General features: G+C 37.8%; 1 protein-coding gene across 2 annotated transcripts; it reads left to right on the top strand.

Annotated features, from left to right (window-relative positions):
• The first annotated feature begins 932 nt into the window (after positions 1-932).
• On the top strand, positions 933-16033 carry LOC122981738 (DNA ligase 1-like). 2 transcript variants are annotated; one of them, XM_044350451.1, is made up of 18 exons: positions 933-1113; positions 2376-2566; positions 2643-3204; positions 4574-4614; positions 4708-4742; positions 4882-4989; positions 5286-5381; positions 7086-7127; positions 7212-7358; positions 7480-7743; positions 7855-7974; positions 9062-9226; positions 9571-9630; positions 10965-11051; positions 13642-14010; positions 14101-14268; positions 14985-15119; positions 15404-16033. In XM_044350451.1, the coding sequence occupies exons 2-18, from the start codon at positions 2512-2514 to the stop codon at positions 15599-15601; spliced, it is 2652 nt and encodes an 883-aa protein (XP_044206386.1). In that variant the 5' UTR covers positions 933-1113; positions 2376-2511; the 3' UTR covers positions 15602-16033. The 2 variants fall into 2 exon arrangements, with proteins under 2 accessions (XP_044206386.1, XP_044206384.1); XM_044350449.1 differs by having other exon boundaries at positions 2640-3204.
• The last annotated feature ends 3670 nt before the right edge of the window (positions 16034-19703 follow it).

The raw sequence follows: 19703 nt of genomic DNA, 5'->3' as shown, positions 1-19703 counted from the left end.
TATTAAGATGGAAGTTATGTGTAAACATACCTGCGTTTACTAACTGTGGATGTTGGCAAGACGTCGCTCTGATTGGCCAATAGAGACGTGTCTTACATTGCAAAAAGAATGTTTTTGATTTGCATTTTAATCACAAATGTATCTTACTTGCATTAAATATTTGTTCAACAGTTTTGTTCTGAAATCTATTTTTTGATTGCAAACATATTCTGTTTGATTGCATAATAAAGACACTAAAGTACCTCCATACCCTCCCTTACACAAAAAATGTACATGTGAAATAAGAATCACACGCCTGTGCAGTTATTATTCACATGTGATAAAAAATGTGAAATCCAGTGTGGAAGTTAATTCTTGACATTGGAAACAGAAGTTTGACCATAAATATCTTTAACTAGGCAACAAACTTCTGTTGATGAAGACTGTGAGTTGTGGTGGAAAGCTTCAGCAGAAGCTAGTAAGTGGACATTTATAATTGGTGGTTTATGTATCTGCCTTTTTTTTAATTCTTCCCTCTCTGTTGTACAGCTTAAAGTCTGTCAGTTTCCCCACCTGCTATCTCATATTCTCAGGTTACCATGAGTGTGTATCATACATTATTTGACAACAGTGCTGGAAGAAGTATTTAGATCCTTTACTTCAGTAAAAGTACAAATACATTAATGTAAAAATACTCCATTACTAGTCCTACTTAAGTAGCAAAATGTAGTTAAAGTAGCCTATTAAATTAAAAGTAGTGGATTGGTTTTGGTCCTTACAACCAACATTTATTTAATAAACATTTTGCACCACAATTCATCCAGCGTCTAACGTATCTTTTGTATTTCAAAAATCTACATTTCCTAATTTATTTTGCATGTTTCTGTCTGGTTTGTGTGAATTCCGACACTCGGTGCGGACCTTGAATGCAGCAGCGGAGCGGGGGGGGCGGAGCAGCGGAGGAGCTCGCGGAGCGGAGAGAGCGAAAATTAAAAACTGCTTTAATTCGCTTTAATTGGGATTTTAATAGAAGCGCGAGCAGAGCGGCGGTGAGACAGCGGACAGGCGGAGGACAGACAGCCGGGCAGGAGGAGCGGAGGAGCGGAGGAGGAGGACACAGTTCACCGCTGAGAGGTCCGGAGCGGAGCAAAACATGTTTCTCTCCCTCTGAGTGTTTCACTAACTCAAAGCAACGTTAACTTATATTAAAAGCAAACTATGCAGGACTTTCCCTAAAAAAACAGACTCAACAAAAATAATCCCTCTTAATCATCACGTGTGACCCGCTACAAGTGTGTGTGTTGGTGTGTGTGTTGGTGTGTGTGTGTCTGTAGAAACTCTGTCCTGTGATCATGGCCGTAGGCAGGATTTTAAAAATACCAGGTCTAGAAGATGAGCTGCCTGGGGGGGCGGGGAGGTGGGGAGGTGGGGGGGGGTCTTGAAAAATGTTGATTTTCCAGAACAAAATATCTGCTTTTTAAGACGTTTTGAGAGCAAAAAATTGGATAACAAGAGCTTATAATCACATCAGCGGACGATAACATAAATGATCTGACACAGAATAAAACATGAGAATCAGGTTAAAGCTGCAAAATGAAAGTCTGAAGGAAATAAAGTGTGTGAGTGAGTGTGAGAGCATCAGTTTAATTCTGGAGATGGTTCTTATTAGCAGGACTGGACAACTTGCTGGATCTGTGATTCAAAGCTTAAATCTGAATCAAGTAGGACTCCCAGCAGGATTCACGTTAGCAGACTGTCAATGAGACTGACAGGGATTAATGTAATAACTCTGCTGAAATCTTTGTGAAATAATCTTGTTTTAAATGTTAAATTAATGATCCTCACTACGATGTGGAAACAGAAAAGGATAAATGCCCACAAGTTTAACTAAACAAAGTCTTTAAGTAAAGTGAAATCCACACTACACACACTCACACACTACACACACTACACACACTCACACACTACACACACTACACACACTCAGACACTACACACACTATACACACTCACACACTACACACACTCACACACTCAGACACTCAGACAGAGCGAGGAGAGCGGCTTTAAATAAAGATCTCTCTGGAGTCAAACTGACTTGAAGCTGCTTTTGCAGCGAAAGTAAAACGATGCCACGATGATTGAGACTATTAACGCAGGAAAATAGAGACCAGTGGATTATTTTCTTATGTTTATTTCTGTTATTTCAACACAGATTTGTTGTTCACAACAGTAGAATTATCAGGGTAGAAATATGCTTTCAGATTTGAATGTGTCAGATACGCAGGATGTTTCTGTAGCAACATCACCGGTCATGTGACAATCAGACTCTTCTTATCATAATCGATTAGTTGTGATTGTTTCTGACATGAAACTGTTTGTCGTTGTTACTTCAGGTGATCCAGCGTGTTTGTCGTCTGTCAGTTATCGGACTGAACAACATGAACCCCGAGGCCACGCCCCCACACACAGCAGGACTCGCTGTCATTGGCCGTTGTAGCCAAAGGGGGCGGTTCTAACACTGATCCTGAGATGGAAGTGATACCATTGGACGAGCTGTCTCTGGGGGCGGGGCTTGTGGTGCAAGGTGAGATGACTGAACCCGTCCTTTAACTTAACAAAACTTAGAAGGAGATCTGAATCAGGATCTTTTTATTCAGCAGACATGAAGGAACAGGAAACTCCAAGCAGGAGCATCAGAGGAGCGGTTGCCATGGACACGGAGGCTGAGGAGAAGAGGAGGAAAAGGGAGGAGAGGTGGATGAAGCTGTACCCTGAAATAAAGAAGTGTGTGATTGTGATCACTCGTCCGAGCCCCGAAAAACTGGCCATGTTGAAGCTGAAAGAGGAGAGGCGAGAGGAGGAGGAGGAGGAGGAGGTGGAGGAAGAGGAGGAGAAGGGAGGAGGGAGGTCAGGTGACCCAGAGCCAGACTGTGATTGGATGAAACCGTTGGAGCTGAATGACATCGGTGACAGGAGATTTGTGAAGAAGGTGGAGGTCAAAGTTTCCCACGCCCCTGCTAACAGGCGCGGGAAGCCCTGCGGTGATGTGCTGAGGCTGAGACATGATGATGTCACCACTGACCCCGCCCACCGCCGCCAACTCCGGTCCCGCAGTGTCAACAACAGCCAATCAACAACGGAGCACAACTACAGCGTCGTCGCAACACCTGTCAAAGATGACCCAGATGGAGATACGCCCAACAGCCAATCACAAGACGCCAGGTAAGAGGGGGAGGAGCCAAGAGAGCCGAGCTGAGAGCTGGAAGAAAATATATCAAAAAATATTTACATTTATTTATTTATCAAAAGTTCAATACTGTCTTCATATGGAGGACCAATACTGATGTTTTAAATAAATAAATCATTTTAATAATAAAGAAATTGTTTAAGAAACATATAAATAATGAAAAAATAAATAATGAACAATATAAAAATAAACAAAATAAGTTACAAGACATTTGTAATTTTAGAAGAAAAAGTCAAAATATTTTGAGAAAAACTCGTTTCATGAGGATAAAGTTGTAAGTTTGTGGGAAAAATCATTATTATGGCAAAAGGTTTTAATTTTGTGAGAGAAAAAGTCAATAATACTCACATGAAGTCGCAATTTTACTAGTAAAAGTCATAATTTAAGAATACAGTCATAATTTAATGAGATAATATCTTAATAATTTGAGATACAGTTGTAATTTTGTTTTTTAACAGGAAGACTTCAAGTTGTAGCATTATGAGAAAAAGTCACAATGTTTTCAGAAAAACTGATTGTTTTATGAGGATTAAGCTGTAAATGTCATTATGATACAACATTATAATTGTATCAGTGGGAAAGTCACAATATTACAAAATATAGTTGTAATTATATTTATTTTGCATTTATAAACAATTGATAAATGGTTTATGACTCACTATAATTTTTCATTTATCATTTTCAAGTGTTATTAAATTATTAGAGTTGTATGCAAAGGTTTGGCCTCCTTATTATTACAAATAATAATAATAACTTTATTTGTGTAGCAGCTTTCATACAAAAAAATGCAGCTCAAAGTGATTTACAACAAGAGAAATTACATCCACCAAGTACTTCACATCAAAAAAAGACATAAAATGAACATAAAAACACAAGATGATAAATATATAAATATATAAATAAAACCTACTTGATGATATTAATCAACACTAAAAAAATTAAATGAAAATATAATAGAATGCGTATTTCAGTTGTGGTAATTTGAGATTTAATAAGTGAAAAAGTTTTTCGCTATTTTTACACAAATAACATATTTTGGTTATTTTTTAATTGAGAAGATGTAAACAGTCTCTCTGGGATATGGAACAGAAAACATTAAAGCATAATTACTGTTTATTATTATTAGTTTTTTATTGTAAAACCAAAAAAAAATTACTTTTATATCATAAACTGAACAAAAACATTGGCTTCATCTCTCAGTTGAAGAGATATTATTGTAGGTGATGGACGTACATATGATTGGACAGTTAGTAGAACGTCTGTGAATCAGTCAACAGACTGACAACAGTAGAAGAAGAAGTTTGTTCAACTCCTTTTCTTTCTTCTTCTCTGGTCCTCCTGCAGTCTGTCGCCCTCCTGTGGACAGAAAGACTCCGGCTCGTCAGGTAACGTCCCACCTGTCTCTGTCAGATCTCAGTGTTTCATCATTCAACAGCAGCTCTTTCTGCTCATAAAACAGCTGTTTTTTTTAATTTCAGAGAAGAAGAAACCTCCAAATATAGTTTTCAAAAAGGTGAGACATCATCTGTCTGTCTGTTCCTGAACTCATCAGTGTTTCCTGTAACAACGCTCATGTTTACTGTCTTTTACCGCCTGCAGTGAACTCAGCACTTTTTGTTTCTAGTGTGTCTTTGTGATTGTGTTGTGTTCAGGTCGACGGGGACCAGTGGGTGCTGGGGAGGTCAAAGGTCAAAAAAGAAAAAGAAGAAGAAGAAGAGGAGGAAGACGGAGGCAGCAGCATCAGCGACGCTTCACAGCCGGTAATTTCTTCCGTCACTTCTTTCACTCAAACTCAAAACATCTCACAGAGAGAAACAGCTCAAAGAAGTCAGACTGTCCGTGACTCGTTCGACGGCTCTGAACTCGTGAATTTTGTTCGTACCTCAGACGAAATGATGAAGGACGAGTTCACAGCATCTTAAAACAACAGTCGGATGCTCGTGTGAACACTGAAAGGTGGTTTTCACCTGAGATACAGTCACTTCTCCTCTGTAGTGACGACTCTGCTGTTTGTCGGTTTCTGTCGAACCTCTGAACCGACTCTGTTGTGTTGCAGGAGGTGAAGAAGAAGAGGGAGCGGTGGTTGTGGGCACAAAGGAAAGCAAAGAAGAGACAGTCAGAGGAGGATGTGTGGACTCCTGAGCTGCCGAAGGTCGTGTTCGTTTGTCAGCTATTTTTATTTTATTTATTCTTAGTCTTAGTCCTGTGTTAAATGTCCATGTTGGTTTTTATCATAAGTCAGGTTTTAGTTGAATAAAAGTCTTATCTTAGTCAAAGAAAACTAATCATTTTAGTAAAGTTTTAATCAGTGAAAACTGTTGACATGTTTTTAGCTGTCAGATTATATTGAACAGCGTTCAGTCAGTCATCATCATCTGATTATTAAAAAGACAAATACATCTGATTGACAAGAGCTGTGACACCGTTCACATAAAAGTTGGTGAACTCTTCAAGTAAAGGCGTGGACTGCCCGTCCACTTCACGGTGTCATTATCAGTCTTTACAGCTTGAGTTGGTGTGGAAGTTAGTGTGTACACAGACTATCTCAATGTGTCAACCTGTCCCTTTTATTTCATGATGAAATATAACAAAATAATAAAGGAAAAGGAGGGAACGACACCACACAAATACTTTGAATATAAAGAGAGGAAGAGGACTAAGAGACAGGTTGAATGATTAAGAATGCAGCTTTGCAGAAAGTGTCTGATGGCGTCAATTTAAGGAAAACATCCAGACGTGGAACATGTTCTGATTTACATATTTACTTTGAATCAACACGATTCATCAACTGAGGCCCAGTAGTCTCTTTAAAACTGTTATAAAACACTGAGAGCTGTAAAAACAATAAAACATTTTGACACATTTACAGTCTTTTTAGCATCAAATTCCCTCTTTGTGTTTCCTCGGACAGTGTTTCCCTGTTGAGCTGCAGGTGGAAGTATAGTAACAAAAAGAGGAACTTTGGCACTAAAAAGACTGTAACGTTGAAAGATATCTACTTGATTTGACTCATTTAGACGCTGAAGCTTCATAAGTCTTTATAATTCATGTTCCTGGGTGGAAGCCGGTTTAAAACAGTAAACTGTAAACTGAACGTTTCCCTGAAAATCAGATTAAATCTAAAATGAAGCAGTGAAGCTTCCTTATTTCCTTTTTATTCTGAGAATCATGACTAAACATCATTCTGGCATCATTTCCGGTTCAGGTGAGACAAACACAATAAATAAGAAAGAAAAGAGAAGTCAGTGTTTGAACCAGAAGAGATGAAGATATGATGTAAGAAGAGGAAGAGGAGGACGATGACGACACAAACTGACAGATCAGATCAGTTTTACTTTCTAATTTAAGCATCAACGTCATTTTACATCAAACATCAGTGTTCATAAAAAAAAGTAAAGACTTAAAAATGAACAAAAACAATGAAAACTTAAATAAAACATGAAGGTTTTGGTTCCTCCTGCAGCTTCTGAAGATGCTCCGAACCTCCTACGATTTAATCTACGATCATTCATCTAAATTGATCATTAATCTACGATCATTTTTATGGGTCTCCAGTATTGATACTTTTGGGAAATCATCCCATCATCTCAGCCTAAAGATGCTTTTGGGGAACGAGGTCCAGATCTGTTGGTATGAAGCTCGATGTGTCTCCAGGAAAATAAATAGATTTGTTCTTACAGTATTAGATCGTTTAGCTTGTTTACGCTGCAAACAGGAAATGCTAAAAGCTAATTCAGCAGACTTTTAATAGAACCAGTTTGAAAGGTAAACAAATAAAGTCAAAAACTTGCTGTAACCAATAACCTGTCTCTCCTCCACCATGTGACCCGCTGCCGTCTTGTGATTGGTCCTCTAGATGAAGACGAGGATGAAGGAGACCTCACCGAAGCCGATAACAGTGAGTGTGAGAGGACACACACACACGTACACACACACACACACTCCCAGCAGTGATGACCTCTGACCTCTGACCTCCTTGCAGATGACAAAGCGTCAGGGTGCCTGCAGGAAGTGCACGGCCTGCCTCAGAGAGGATTGTGGGAAATGTATTAACTGCCTGGATAAGAGGAAGTTTGGCGGTCCGGCGACAAGGAAGCAGAGGTGTCAGCTGAGAGTCTGTCTGGTGGTGGTGAGTCTCTGTCGTCATCACACAACGCCGCCGCCTGCTGGTCAGCACGGGAACTGCAGCTCTGTGTGTGTGTGTGTGTGTGTGTGTGTGTGTGTGTGTGTTTGTGTCCTCGTGTCCTCAGGAGACCAAGAAGATCAGACCCAAACCACTGAAAACCATCGAGGCTGCAAAGGAGGAGGTTACCACGGCAACCCTGGCGAATACGGTTACCACAGTAATCCTGGCGAACACTGTGACCACGGCGACCTCGGTGAACACACTGAGCACGGTGACCATGGCAACCCCGGCGAACACACTGACCACGATGACCACGCCAACTCGACCCCATCGCCGTCATCAGGGGAGGAGACAGACATGTCAGAAAGACACCACAGAAGAAGAGGAGGTGGGTGTTTTCTTCTTCTTTCTAGTCTGTTTTTTACTCTATTTTATTCTAGTCTCTTCTTCTGTCCCTCATCCCACTACTCTACTCTACTCTACTGTGTTTCTACTACAGATGGAGATGAGGAAGATGAGGAGGTGGTGGCGGCAGTTTGGGAAAAACAAAGCGAAGATAAACCGAGAGAGAGGCTGGACGCATCTGAAGACGAAGTGTAAAGAAGAAGAAGAAGAGACGGTACAGAGCAGCTCAGTTTGTGTTTCACACCGCAGACGTTACAACGTCTACGTGTATGAAGTTGTTTTTATGTTTCAAATAAACGAGAAGACTTCTGTCCTTCATCACATCCTTCTTCTAACCGTAACATCTCATGTTTCCACTGAGTTCGTCTCAGATACACGACGCCGTTCTGATCTTTATCTGGTGTTGTGTTGTGAGAGAAGTTCAGTTGTGTCACTGATAGATTTTCTTTTACATTTCATTTCATTTTACATTTAAACATTAGTATAGTTAAATGATTAGAAGATTATTAGTTTAACAGAGAACAGAGATTCCAGACCAGGTCTCAGAGCTGCCCTGAAGGTCCAGACGAACCTCCTGTTGGCCCCTGTTGACCCCCCACTACACATGGTAGTACTCTAGAGCTGAAATGAATTAATTAGCAACAAGTTTGATAGTTAATTAGTCATTTAAGTAAAAAAAAATCTCCACTAGCAGCTTCTCAAATGTGAATATTTACTAGTTTTCTAGTTTCCTGTGACAGTAAACTCAACATCTTTGTGTTTTTAACTTGCTCAGACTAAACAAGACATCTGAATATGTTCACTTCAGCTTCAATGATCAATATTTCATACAGTCGACCATCAATGGATCATTAAAGAAAATAATAGTTGGTTGCAGCCTTACAGTCCTCCTATGATGGAATAATACGACCTGTTCCTCAGTTTTCTGTTTGCAGTTTGATAAAACACAACTTTACAACTAACGAGCTCGATAGAAACTAAAACTAAGTCTTTAAACTAGATGTTGACACAGAGTTCTTCCTCTAAACACACGTCCTGTATGGTTTGTAATGTTGTAAACCAGCTGTTGCGTTCGTTCCCACTGAGAGAAACCTGACAGTGGAAACACCTGAAGTTACAGATGAAGTTCCTGCAGAGTCTCCAGATGTTTTCTCATCCTGCTGAGAACGTGTGCTGGTTCAGATCGTTGTTTCTGACCTGACAAACAGTCACTTCTTCTCTGTACTGACGACTCTGCTGATGGTCAGCTGTTTGTCGGTGTGTCTGTCAACCCGACTCGAGCCGACTCTGTTGTGTTGCAGGAGGTGAAGAAGAAGAGGAGGTGGTGGCTCTGGGCAAGAAGGAGAGCAAAGAGGAGACAGTCAGAGGAGGAGGAGTGGACTCCTGAGCTGCTGAGGGAGACAGAAGAAATGGAGAAGAAGAAGATGCAGGAAGAGGAGCCAAAGAAAGAGACACACCCACCTCAGGTACCAACCATCAGGTGACATCAGCATTTCATACAGATACACAGTGGAGAGATTAATTAATTAATCTTAATTAAAGATAAACTTTTAAATACATTTTTGCACAGAAGGAGGACTGTGGGTTTTGTCCTCCATCACTTCCATTGTAAGGTCATTATGAAGGGATCTTCTAATGGTCAGTATGAACAGGAGGAATGATTACAGCAAGAAAAACAGCTTTAATGTTCATTTGGGCTCCTGACTGTTGGTTTAAGACTCATTTGAAAATTGTGAATCTGTCCTTTAATGATGTGAAATGTGTTCAGATGTTTCTGAATTTAACTTTTTTTTGTTTTTGTTATATTCAGTTTCCTGCCTTCACACTGGTCAGTGGAACTGCAGAGCTGCTGAATGGGACAAACATACAGGTAACACAAACCTCAATGATATAACACACTTTCTAAACTGTAACTTTATTATGTTTTTTAGTATATTTTGTGCATTTAGAGAAACAGACAGGAAACATGAGGAGAGATGACTGCAGCCAGTGGTGGAAGAAGTATTCAGATCCTTTACTACAGTAGAAGTACATAAGTATTATGAGCTTGATGTAGTTAAAGTATTGCAGTAAAAGTACATAAGTATTATGAGCTCGATGTAGTCAAAGTATTGCAGTAAAAGTACATAAGTATTATGAGCTTGATGTAGTTAAAGTATTGCAGTAAAAGTACATAAGTATTATGAGCTTGATGTAGTTAAAGTATTGCAGTAAAAGTACATAAGTATTATGAGCTCGATGTAGTCAAAGTATTGCAGTAAAAGTACATAAGTATTATGAGCTTGATGTAGTTAAAGTATTGCAGTAAAAGTACATAAGTATTATGAGCTTGATGTAGTTAAAGTATTGCAGTAAAAGTACATAAGTATTCTGAGCTTGATGTAGTTAAAGTATTGCAGTAAAAGTAGTGGTTTGGTCCCTCTGACTGATATATTATTATATATGACATCATTAGATTATTAATAGTGAAGCATCAGTGTTAGAGCAGCATGTTACTGTTGTAGCTGCTGGAGGTGGAGCTAGTTTACACTACTTTATATACAGTTAGCTAGTTTAGTCCAGTGGTTCCCAACCTAGGGGTCGGGGCCCCTCCAAAGGGTCAGCAGATAAATCTGAGGGGTGGTGAGATGATTAATGGGAGAGGAAAGAAGAAAAAACAAAGTTCTGATACACAAATCTGTTTTCAGTTTTTGGACTTTTTCTCTAATCTTTGATTTTTGCTGAAATATTGGATCATTTGAACATTTATTGAAATGAAAGCATGTGAGAAGTTTAGAGGGAAAAATCACTATTTGGTGGAGCTGTTAACAACTCATAGACATGTGAAATGTGACCCCGACTACACACTGCTTTTTGTAAGACGTCAAAAGCCAAAAAGGTTGGAAACCACTGGTTTCATCTTTAACAATGTGTTGTATTTTAAAAGCTTGTTATATTATCCATTGTGTCAAATCTTCATCTGAAAAGTAACTAAAGCTGTCAAATAAATGTAGTGGAGTAGAAAGTACAATATTTCCCTCTGAAACGTAGAAAGTAGCATCACATGGAAATACTCAAGTAAAGTACAAGTACCTCAAAACTGTACTTAGTCATTTTGTTATCTGATGTTTTATACTTAAATCACTTAATTGATAATAGTAATAATCGTTAGTTGCAGTCTTGGTTTTTCTGCTTCTCACTTGTTTCTATTTATTTTTAATGCAGCTGAATTTGACTCTGGACGGCAGCCATTTTTCTCCCAGCATCCTCTCTGATTCCACCCTCAACAGTCTGTCAGCACTGCTGCCTCAGGTAACACACACACACACGCACACACACACACACACACGCACACACACACACACACACACACACACACTCACACACACACACACACACACACACACATGAGAAAATCTGCTGATTAACACAATTCTCATAATGATGAAATATTACACAAAGCCAAATTTATAAAAATCCTCCCACTTCTAATGGTTTTATAAATTCCTACAGTGAATGAATTTAAAATCTGCAAAAGAGCTGAAATGTAAAACTAACTAATAGATCCTGAATGTATTGACCTTTAATTTAAACTGAAGACTGATTTCATGTTAATTTATCTTGTTTTTTAAAATTCTGATAATGTTGTAATATTTACAATTTATTTATTTTAATTTATTGTCTTATTTTTGACAGTTTTACTCTCAAACACATGCTTTGGTTTTTAATACTATGACATGCCTTGTTGTTTCAGTCCCTCCAGGATTTTTTTGTGATTAAACGGCCAAAAATGTTTAATTTTGCAGCGTCTTTCCTCAAAAATTGTGATACAATTTGCAATGTTTTATGTGCTCTTATTGCAGTAAAATTGTGGGAATTGAGAAAAAAATTCTAAAACTACGATTAATGAAGAGTCATATGTTATCACTTCCTTTGATAAAAAGCATTCTGCATATCACAGAATCTATATTTAGTTATTTATTTATACTGTACTTCACTGCTAATTTGTTTTATTTTCTGAACATGAGAAAAACGAGCTCTGTCATGTGGGAGAAGCAGGAATGAATCCAAACGCAGAAATTGACATGCAGGGTTGACAAAACCCTTCTTTATTCTTACGGTGATCAGGACAAAACAGGGCGAACAGAACAAATGATCCAACAAGGACTGAACAGAAAACCAGGGCTTAAAAAGTAACTGAACTAACGAGGAGATGAGGTGCAGGTGGGGAGATGAGTGGAGAACTCAGGAGAGGGGAGTGAACATACAGTTTAGAGTGTAACAAAGTTACACTGAGTTAACAAAGAAAGTTCATAACCACCGTCATGATACCACTTATCTTTGATCTCGAGTTTAGGGTTTGTCGAGCTAGCTCACACAAAAAAGCCTGGATATGTTGAACTTGCTTCGTAGTTCAACCCTCAGAAGGACTCAACAGAGGTGCAACACTAATAAATCGATTAATATAAAAATATAGTGTCAATGTTTATATTTGAGGTAGATTACGTCCATCTTCACTGTCTGAACAACATCAGCTGGTTTTCTTCTTTCTAACTGAATTTAAACCTCATTTGGGAATTGTTTTTGTTTGCAGATGAGATTTATCTTCTTCCACCTGAACGCGCTGCGATGATGCAAGTTACCACAACATTTAATGCAACAAGTGGTTCAAATCACAAACCGTCTGTTGATTTGGTTTTTATGTGGTAAAGTTGTTGTAATTTAGCGAAATTGCAAACTCTTGCAAATATTGCAGCGAATTTGCATCAATTATTGAAACGGCAAAATCACAATTTCCTGCTCAACAGAGTTATAGATAGAATTTTAGTATTTTTTATTTGCACAAAGGTTACAATAAAAATATTTCACAGTAAAAATTATATTAAATTGTGCCCAGAGAGCTTATACAAAGTCCTGAACTTCGTTTCAACAAGTCATAAAACAGTTTAACATCAAATAGACAAAGAAACGTTTATAGCAAAAAACAAGAGAAAAAGAAAGAAAAGAAAAAATAAGTAAAACAACACTTTAAATGTGCAAGAGGTGTAATATAAACCCAGTCACACAAAATTCTGTTTAAATAAAAGATATTTTTTTAAATGTGTTTTAAATGTTATTAAAGAAGACGACGACTTCAAAGTTGTACTTAGTGAATTCCTCTACATTTGATAAAAAACTGATGATTGTAAGTGTGAGAATAAAGTAAACGAAAGTCCTTTGATCGCCTCGTTGAATAAGAGTGAATGTCTGACGATAAAAGGACAAAATTGTGAAATATATCTGGAAGGTTTTTGTCAGTGATTTATGAATTTAAACATAAACACGCATGTTAGAAGAGTATTTACAGAATAAATTGACAAAATTTTAAATTTCCTAAACAAAAAGGTGCAGATGGCTCTTGGCTAGTAGAGTTTGAAATCTTAAAAAACTTTTTTGGATTAAAAATAACTGATTGAGGTGTGAAGAACATGTAGCAGCCCAAACAATATTACAATAACTGATATATGGATAGATTAGATGATAATACAGAGTTAAATAAGAAGAAGGATGAATCATTTTCATTGACCTTTTGCAAACATGTTCAATATGTTTTTTCCAAGTTAGTCTTTCATCTACAATAACTCCGTTTGTTCATCCGAAACCATTTAGAGATGAGGGACATCCCGTTGTTTGCATACTGGATTAGTGCTTTGAAATCATTGTGAGTAACTATGAGATTAGTATCATCATAGATATAGAATAGATTAGTTATAGATTAACAAACATACAGACCTGTTGTTCCGCTGCTTATTGACCCTTTAATGAAAAATCCTTAAAAAACTGGTTGAGTCTACCTGCTGAGCTCGACCTGGTTTGTCTTCATCCAACTAATATTTAATACAAATGTGTCGTCTGTGTCCAGGAGGGTTCAGTCCTCCACACGTCCACAGGCCTCACCTTCATCCCTCCTCCAGCTGCTCCTCCTCCCTCCCTCCAGCCCAAAGAGGAGGAGGAGGCGGTGGACATCCATGAGTACGGGAGGACAGGAGGGAAGGGAGGACAGAGAGAGGACGGAGGGACGATGGAGGAGGAAGAGGAGGCAGCAGGAGGGATGAAGGAGGAGGAGGAGGAGGAGTGCGGTGAAGGAGTGACGGAGGAGGGAAAGTACTACGAGATCCAGGTGGAGATGCCGGGGCTCCACTCCAACGAGGAGACGCTTACGGCGGCATCAAGTCTTTCTGGAATCGCAGAGGTCACCGATGATGTCACAGCCCATGACGACATTTCATTGGTCAGTGGAGCTGTGGAGTCATGTTCAGTCGGCACATAAAAAACATGAAACCAGACTTTATAACTTCCTGTTTGTTTTCTTTTTTTTCAGAGCTCGGGGTCATTCAGCCTGTTAGGAGGCAGCGGCGGCGGTGATGAGGTCACATGTGGGCGGCGCTTGTCGCGGCTGCTGCAGGAGCTGAGGAAGACGGTGCTGCCGGCTCATTGGGTGGCTGTTCTGGCTGACGGACCTCTGCTGCAGCTACTGCAGTGCTCCAGGGTACGACTCAAACATAACTATACTTAAAGGGACCATATTCTGCTTTTTGTTATTTTCTGTTCTGATGTGAGATGTTAAACGTGGTTTAAGTTACAAAACCTAAGGTGAACATATGTAGAAATGCTGCCTGTAAGTCAAAAGTCAGGGCTTCAACCTGCTCTGAACGCTGCGTTTGTGTCAATAAAGTTACTGTTTAGAAGTAAATTTATATGTGACACTCATCCTCTCATTAAAACAGTCACATTAATAGTTTTAAAAAGTAACAATAGCATTTTTAAGAGTAATCTTAGCATTAAAAAATGTACATTATTATTCCCTAAAAAAGGTAAATTTAGCATTTAAAAAAAAAGAAACATTAATGGAATAAAGTAGTTCTTTAAAAATGTATGCTAACGTTTAAAATAAAGTATTGTTAGCATGTTTAACTTCCTGCTGTTTGACTGCTGCATAAATTAAAAGTGCAGAACTTCCTTGATTCTGGATATAAAACATCAGGATGTTAAAACTTATTCCACACAACTATTAATAAAGTTATTTATCTAGCGAACTGCAACATGTGCCGTTTCATGTAGTGGATCTTTGTTGTCATATAACTTTCCTCTCTACACGTTCAGCTGTCAATCGAGGCAAAAGATGCCAAAAACCAGCAGTGGAAATGTGTCAGTGTGTCAGTAGTTTACATGTAAACAGACAGACGGCTGTTTGTGTCCCTGCAGCTGTCCTCCATGCTCACCACCATCATCCACATCCAGCCGGATCTCTGCTTCTTCATCACTGTAGAGAACCAGCTGCTGCCAGACACACACACTCTGTACCAGACACACACACAGCGGATCACACGCCTGAGCCAGGTAACACACACACACACACACACACACACACACACACACACACACACACACCTGTCTGCAGTGCGTCTGTTAGTGTTTGATCGAGAAGCAGTGAAATTGACCATCTCTAGCTCAAACCACAGCAAACATATTAATGACTGTCTCCAAGGTGTCTGTTTAGTTGCCATGGCGATTCTCTGTGCTCGTTAGGGAATACGACAGAAGTAAAGAGTAAAATGTGACTTTACGCTAACAAGTTAACTCTACATGCTAACGATGCTAACAGTTAGCTCTCTGTCGGTCAGCTGGTGTCTCTGCTGTTGGAGCTTGAAGGGTTCGTCGTCTGTCGAGACTCGAGGGTTCGATCCTGCCACCTGCTGGTCACCGCGCCCCGCCTCACCTGTCTGCCCTGCCGGCTGGGGGACGAGGGGGAGGAGGATGAAGAAGAAGAGGATGATGAAGAAGAGGAGGTGGAGGAGGATATAAGTGACAAACAGAGCTGACTATAAGTGTTTATTAATGTGGTCAAACCTTCATCATACAGAAGGTAACGCTGCAGCCTCAGCAGACCAGCCTCCACTGGAACAATGCTCTCATGCTGTTGTGAGAGGCATTCTGGGAAATGTAGGCAATCACAGCCTGCAGTAGATGAGTCTGGCTGATCTTCTTCAGATGAAAGTTAACTTCAAGTCTCCTATTTATCAGTAATAATCAGCACATAGACAGTTAATAAATGGTTTATAACACAGACTATAGTGTAGTTATAAGCAGATTTAAGGACATTTTAAGTGTTTATTAAAGGATAGATTCAGATTTTTTCTTAATTCAGTACTGATTTGAAATAAACTCGAACGTATCCTTTGATGTACAGTATTTGTCAACAATTATAATTTCTCTTATGAAGAGATATTTTATATTATTACAAATGTATTTTACTATATTGTCATTCATCATCTGTTTATACAGCAGGAGGACTTATAGTTGTGTGTTATAAACCATTTATTAATTGTTTATATACTGATTATTAGTGATAAACAGGTTTTTATCGTTAGGTTTTTAGCTTCTACTTTAAGATTAAACCCATTCTATTTATCAGAGCAGACTGTAGGAGGATCAGAGGTAGTTGGGAGTCTGTTATTTTCTCGATTAATCGGTTAGTCATTTGGTGACTGTAACATGTCAGAAAATTGTCAGAAAATCATTATTTTATCCCAAAAATGAAGGTGACGTCCAGAAACTAGAAGATATTGACATTTGAGAAGCTGGAATCAGAGAATGTTTGTATTTTTTCTTAAAAAAAACGACTCAAATGATAAATCAGTTGTCAAAATGTTTGGCAATTCAGTTTCTCTTGATTGACTAATCGATTGATCATTGCAGCTCTGAATGATGATGCAGTAAAACAGCTGTAACTATATAAGCTTTAATATTTAAAGCTGCAGCTTTTGTGACTTTTGTGCCTCCCAGTGGAAATATGAAAAAATACACTGGCAGACAGTAATGAATGTGTTACTGCTCACACACACACACACACACACACACAGTGTGAACCAGGGCTTGTGGGTAATGAAGTCCTCAGCTCTCACACTGTGTTCTTCAGTTCTGAATGTTTAGTCTGTTTCCTGTCTGTAAATCCAGATTCTGGTTCTGAACCAGTTTGAGACCAAAATGTTTCTACCTCAACATGTTTTATACAACGCTCCAACATGGCCGCCCCGTAGCCAGCAGTAGCCTCTACCTGTGTTTACATCCTGTCTGTTTTATTCTCATGTTGCTCTGTTTAGAGTGTGTATCTGACCCGTTTGGTCTAAATCTTGTTGTTTCCTGTTTTGCTCACAGTGTCCATTTTTGCTGATTGTTTGTGTTCTAAGTTCAATTAAACAACAGTTCATCAACGCAGCGATTTCCAGCGTCCTTGTTGTGTCCTTGAATGCACCATAACACGGTTTTCTCTTGGAGGGAAATATGGATCAAATTTTCATTGACTGTAATTTTATATCACAACATGTGATTCAGTAGATTGAACTGTTTATTACGGTGGCCACCAAAAGACAAAACACACACAACAGCAAAAGTGCAAACTTTAAAGAAATGTGCTACAAATTAAAAAAAAACATAAAAGTTAAAACATAAACCAACAAAAACACTGCAGTGACAACTAAACCCTCAAAACCACCCTATATTGTTATAAGCCTTTAGTTAATTATTTCTCATTGATTTGTTAATTTATGTTATTGCTGTTGCTCTTTATGTCATACTAGCCTGAACCTTGTAATATTACTTACACCTTCTACTTATTTCATGGCATTTAACACAATTTATCACCATTGATTGTGTAGTGGATGGTTCAACTTGTACATGTCATCCTAGTGTCTTTGGCCACTAGAGGGCATTATTGCTTCACTTTGGATTATCCAGTGTATGTATTCTATGCCCTCATGTATATGAAGGGAAGCAGTTTCCTGGAGATTATTATTCATTATATTTTACACCACACATTGTACATGTTGATGATATTCCACAAACAACCCTTCAGTAAAGTATTCCGACAGTGAGAATGAACACAATCTGTGGAAGCTCTTTCTTCATCGAATAAGTTGCCAAAGCCTTCTGATAGAGGCCAGGAATATCAGGTATTGGCGGAATGGCAATATAACATTCATAAGTATGTTTTAATTAGTGTATAATCACCTGAAAATAAGAATTGTTGCCTTTTGTGTTTTTCGTGAGTTTTGCAGCCACTGTAGGTTCTCCTACATGTTTGGAAGGGGAGGAGGAGGGGTATTCAGTTGGTTGCAATCTTCAACCTCACCACTAGATGGCACTAATCTTACACACTGGTCCTTTAAGCTCTAAGCTAGCTGCTAACCTACTAATCTTGCTTTGTAGTTGAGGCCTCTGTCGCTGTTGCTTTTATAATATTAAAAAAAAGAACACAAAACACCAGCTTGAATAAAAGCCTTTTATTTATATCTGATAATAATTTTAATTCATGGATCATCTCATTATAACTGCAAGTCATTTATTACTCAGTTTTAGTTAAAATTCCCCGTGAGCTGCATTCATAAACAATACCAACATTTTACAAAGCTGTACATGTCTTACATCCTCAGGTTTTTTTTGTTTTTTTTTTAAAGCTCACAAACCAATCAGCTGATCCATGATGTCACTGCTGACAGACAGCTGATCTGTGATGTCACAGCTACTTCCTGTCTGGCTTTTAGCTACACAATAGCTGTATTTGCTTGTCTCCTGCAGTGTTGTCGCGGTAACTAAACCTTTGATAACACTTTGCTTGTGTTAATGTTGAATTCAGTGTTTTTTATTTTTCATGTCTGTGGTGAAGTTTCAGTTCACAGCGTGGCCTCCAGGGGGCGTCACACTGCAGACTGAACACTACATAGCCAGTTTAGCTTTTAATACTTTTTAATCAGTATCACAAATTTAATTTAAACATGTCAAATTTTGACTCAGAACTTATATCAATACAACCACAGTGGGTCAAATTTGACTTTCTTAGTTTGAAAAATTGTCTTTTAATCCTAATCATAGCATAATAATTTTAAAAAAATGTGACTTTATTCTGATCCTTTTCCTGTGTCAGTATTACAAATATATCTAGTATTAGTTTAATTTATTTATTTCCTAAAATCAGAAATTCAAATCTTGGATAACTCTGGAAATAATTGATACCAAACTTAAATACCTGACATCAGAATTTATGATGCTGATATGAGATAATTAAATTAATGACACTTAAAAATCAACTGTAATGACTAAAACGTCACCTGTTGATGGGGATATGCAAAGTTTCAGTTAAATGTTTACTATTTTTACTATAAATTTTTGATATTGAAACAAGACTTATAGATTCAATTCAATTTAAAATAAAATTTTAACCTGCTATAGTTCAGATTATCTCGGGGAGAAGCACATATATATATATATATATATATATATATATATATATATATATATATATATATATATATATATCTACTGTATGTAAATGTGTCAGTTGTAATTAGATGTGCAGTCATCATGTAAATTTCTATCTACATTATTTAAGTAAAAACTGAATCATTTTCAAATTGAACAAAATATACATAAATAATAATAATAAAAACAATAAAAACTGCAATTTCAACTTGTCAAAGTTAAACTAAATAAAACTTAACTGGATAAATGTCTGTCATCCATATATGTATATATATATATATATATATATATATATATATATATATATATATATATATATATATATATATATATATATATATATATCTCAACAGCATCAATTCTGAAATCAAGAATTTTTGGTTTTAAGTTGTAGAAATTTGAGTCAAGATTTGATTTACTGATGTCAGATAATTAGATGTACTGTATGTAAATTCATCACATGTGAAATTATGGTCTGCATGTGACTTTTTTTTGTATTTTTTTAAAATAAGATATTTGAATCTTGGTATCAGATTGAAATGAAAACAATGAATTTTATGACTGAAAGAATTAGATTTGTGTTGGATGTTGAAGGTGGCACTTTTCTAGAAGACAGCAAGACAAAAAAAAAAGGATTAAAATCTAAACCGGCTTTGGTGGAAAAGA

This window comes from Thunnus albacares, chromosome 5, assembly GCF_914725855.1.
Source record: "Thunnus albacares chromosome 5, fThuAlb1.1, whole genome shotgun sequence".
In the NCBI taxonomy this organism is placed as follows: domain Eukaryota; kingdom Metazoa; phylum Chordata; class Actinopteri; order Scombriformes; family Scombridae; genus Thunnus; species Thunnus albacares.
Note: the sequence above shows the minus strand (reverse complement) of the source record. Positions and strands in the feature narration are given on the sequence as shown.

Bases quoted from the DNA above. Each gene is read 5' to 3' on its own strand.
- LOC122981738 (XM_044350449.1), top strand. From the start codon at position 2,512: ATGGAAGTGATACCATTGGACGAGCTGTCTCTGGGGGCGGGGCTTGTG. The intron at 3,205-4,573 runs GTAAGAGGGGGA...GTCCTCCTGCAG, and splicing joins AGCCAATCACAAGACGCCAG to TCTGTCGCCCTCCTGTGGAC. The intron at 4,615-4,707 runs GTAACGTCCCAC...TTTTAATTTCAG, and splicing joins GAAAGACTCCGGCTCGTCAG to AGAAGAAGAAACCTCCAAAT.